This window comes from Bidens hawaiensis, unplaced genomic scaffold, assembly GCF_021521415.1.
Source record: "Bidens hawaiensis isolate Kalapana, Puna unplaced genomic scaffold, B.hawaiensis_p1.1 tig00014542_1, whole genome shotgun sequence".
Classification (NCBI taxonomy): domain Eukaryota; kingdom Viridiplantae; phylum Streptophyta; class Magnoliopsida; order Asterales; family Asteraceae; genus Bidens; species Bidens hawaiensis.
Window position 1 is genome coordinate 419,736 of NW_027492269.1, and position 3,716 is coordinate 423,451.

Here is a 3,716-nt window from a genome sequence, read left to right on the forward strand (position 1 = left end):
AAATTATTTACAATAAGTTGGTGGTGTAATGGTAAGGAAGAAGCTTAGCGTTTCATGTAACTCTAATTTGATTATTGTTCCCAGCATTTAGTTTCAGTGACACCAAAGTGATGATAGAAGAATATGCAAGCAGGTGGCACTCACTAATTAGATCCATGAAATGAACGAGTTTTATCTCACCGCACTATCGTGCTATCGAGCGATTGTTCACGCGCGTTGGCCTAAGATGAGAGTTTTTCCCGGATAAAAAGACGAGTATATTTTGATATGGTGAATTTAACCTGTATTATATTTGAAGGATTTATTGACTGCTAAAAATATCACCAAATAATAAATAAATATATTTTCCGCCATAAAGAAAGAAGTTAATTAAATCTTTATATTTAACCCCACTTGTTCCCTAGTGTTAAGAAAACTCGAGTATTTCAATGGACACCCAAGTTCAATCCTATTCGTGTCGCTTTTAGTCGATTATGCAAGGTTGTCACTTTGAATCACGAACCTATCGAGGTTTTCGTCCCCCCGTATATTACGTTATAGAGTCATGCTCTTCTGACGGTCGATGACATGGTTTTCGAGGAAATACCCGAACTAAACTCTGAAGCCGACATAAACCCAAAGTAAAACAACATGGTATGATCAGAATTGATCAACGTAACTCTTTAAATTCAGAGAGTGCCGTGCTTTAAACACAAAAATAAACGTCGCCCTATTAAACACAGTTTTCGTCTTTGTTCTACTTGTTCTTCCAGTCTTCTTCTTATAATATTCTTCTTCTCCCATTACTATAAAACCACCCCTTACTTTCCTTCATTCCAATCACACCCACCATTCTTCCAATTATTCTAATAAATCAAACCCACAATTATTCATCATGAATTTATAAAAACAACCCCAAATTCGAACTGGGTTAGTCTTAATTTCTCTCAAATCCGTTTCAATATCTTGTAATCGATCATCAATTGGGATATGGAGAAGATTAACTTTGTTAAAAATGGTGTCTTGAGATTGCCACCTGGGTTTCGGTTTCATCCCACTGATGAAGAACTGGTTGTACAATATTTGAAGCGTAAGGTACAAGCCTGCCCTTTGCCCGCTGCGATTATCCCAGAAGTGGATGTTTGCAAGTCGGATCCCTGGGAGTTACCAGGTACCATTTCCTGACCTGTTATTATTATTATTAGGGGGTCGGTTCGGTTTTGGGCTAAAATCGAACTAAAAAATGGAATTTTGGTTTTTGAGTTTTTAAAAAAGTTTTGGTTTTTTCGGTTTTTAGTTGGGTTCAGTTCAGTTTTGGTTTTTAATTGGGGTCGGTTCGGTTCCGTTTTGGTTTATTATATTTTAGTTGGGTTCGGTTTGGTCTTGGTTTTTTATGTTTTAGTTGGGTTCGGTTCAGTTTCGGTTTTTTTGGTTTTGTCATCAAAATTTGAAAATTATGAGTCGGAAAAATAATTTGACGATAAATAATGAATTTTGGCTTAAATTTTTTGCTTGCTTATAAATTAATGTGATTATTATAAAATTGGGTTAAGGATATATAGATTAAATATATGTTTAACTATATATTAAACTATTATGAATTACTTGAAATACAAAATAAAAAATAAAAATCTATAAGTTTGGTCCAGTTTTAATTTTTTTTCTGTTTTAATTACATGCAAAATTAAAACCGAACTGAAAGTTTGGTTTTTACAAAAATTTAAACAAATTTTCTGTTTTTGTTTGGTTCGGTTATATCAGATTTATTTTCGGTTTCATACATATCCCTGGTTATTATTTGGATTTACTCTGTTTGGGTCGGGTCGGGTCGAATTGTTGGATCCGGAACAGAGCTTTGATTGATTTGCTATAAACTTATAATAATGAGCTTTATTTAATTATTTGTTTATTCATTAACTTTTTTAATTAATATATATTTTTGATTTAGGTGATTGTGTGCAAGAGAGATTCTTTTTCAGCACAAAAGAAGTGAAATACCCGAATGGGAATCGGTCAAATCGGGCTACTGTATCCGGGTACTGGAAAGCAACCGGGTTAGATAAACAAATTTTTGCTTCGAAAACCAATCAAGTTGTGGGTATGAAGAAAACCCTTGTGTTTTATAAAGGAAAGCCCCCAACCGGGTCCCGAACTGATTGGATCATGCACGAGTATAGACTCGCAACACCACAACTCGAAAAACCGACACAGGTAAAACTGTTCAAAAAACTTGCGGCTTTAAATGGGTTTAAATAAGTGTGTTCAAAACCAAATGAGCTGAGCTGAGCTGGATTCGTTTGTAAACGAGCCCAACCCAAGCCAAGTTGGCCCGCTATAATTAAAGCTCGAATTTTAATATATATAAGTTATTACCCAATTTTTAATATACAAATTATAAATTTTCTAGCTGTTGCGCATTATGTTATGGTAAAAACTTTTTTCTATGCTAAACCAAATTTAGTATATATAAATTATAATTTTTTGTAGTTTAATAACTACATGTTAAAAAATATATTTTTTAGGCTAAACAAAATTTAGTATGTATAAATATGATTTTTGTAGTTTAATAATATGCTAAAAAATATTTTTTTATGCTAAAAAAATTAGTATATAAAATTATATTTTTTTTGTAGTTTATTAAATACATATTAAAAAATATATATTTTTTTTGCTAAACAAACTTTAGTATATATAAAGCATATTTTTTAGATAAACGAGTTGGCTCGAGTTTTTTACAAGCCGAACTTGAGCTCAACAGTCAGCTCGTTAAACAAGCTGAACCAACTCCACTAGATTTATAAATGAGCCGAGCCCAAGCCCAACATGGCTCGGGTTACTCCATTTCATTTGAATCGATACAATTTTGATTCAAATTCGCAAACCCGTTCGGCTAACGATCCAATCTTGTCAAACAGGGTATGGAAAATTGGGTGATTTGTAGGATTTTCTTGAAGAAAAGAGGAAGTAATAATATTAATAAGAACAATGAAGAGAAACATAGCGACACAATCGGGTTTGTTAGCGATTGCAAGCCTATTAAATCGAAGCCAATTTTCTACGACTTCATGGCGGCAAACAAGAAACGAAGAACGGATTTGAATTTAATGCCGGTTCCATCGTCTTCGGGTTCAAGTGGGATCACTGATGATGCTTGTTCTTATGATGAACATGAGGAGAATAGCAGTAATTTGGATAATGTTTTGAATTTAAATAAAAAACCGTAGTTATAAATTAATATCTTTTTTTAGTTATAAGTTATTCTTGGTTTAATCATCTATGGATATCTTCTTTTAATCTTATTATTGGTAATCATATCTATTGGTTATCATGTATTTGAAAAGTAGAAAATAATGAGATAATGACTGGGACGGTGTTTGGATACCCGTTTAAACATCAATCTTGTTTTAATTATTGTTAAAAAGATCATAAATGTAATGTGTGAAGTTGGGTTGAGTCTGTTTTGAATTAAAACCGAACCAAAAACTGAATATTTTATTTGAAGTCTTATTTTGAATTTGATTAATTTGGTTTTGGTACAAAAGTCTAAGCATAAATTTTACATGTTACAATTCTAAAATTCTAGCCGTACAAAACAAAAATTCCTAAAAGTCGTACGTGTTTCAAGTAGCAAGACAAAGATTTTAGTGTGTTTCTTTTCTTTTTTCTTTTTTTTAAAGCTTGTAAAAAGGTATTAGTGTATTTACGAATGTGCATGCATGTTATTATGTGTATCCAAA

The 3,716-nt window shown here is 32.2% G+C and overlaps 1 protein-coding gene across 1 annotated transcript; it reads left to right on the forward strand.

The window, feature by feature from the left end:
* Positions 1-803: 803 nt before the first annotated feature.
* On the forward strand, positions 804-3,252 carry LOC143547026 (NAC domain-containing protein 83-like). The gene is made up of 3 exons (XM_077038550.1): positions 804-1,150; positions 1,928-2,190; positions 2,895-3,252. The coding sequence occupies exons 1-3, from the start codon at positions 970-972 to the stop codon at positions 3,201-3,203; spliced, it is 753 nt and encodes a 250-aa protein (XP_076894665.1). The 5' UTR covers positions 804-969; the 3' UTR covers positions 3,204-3,252.
* Positions 3,253-3,716: the final 464 nt, after the last annotated feature.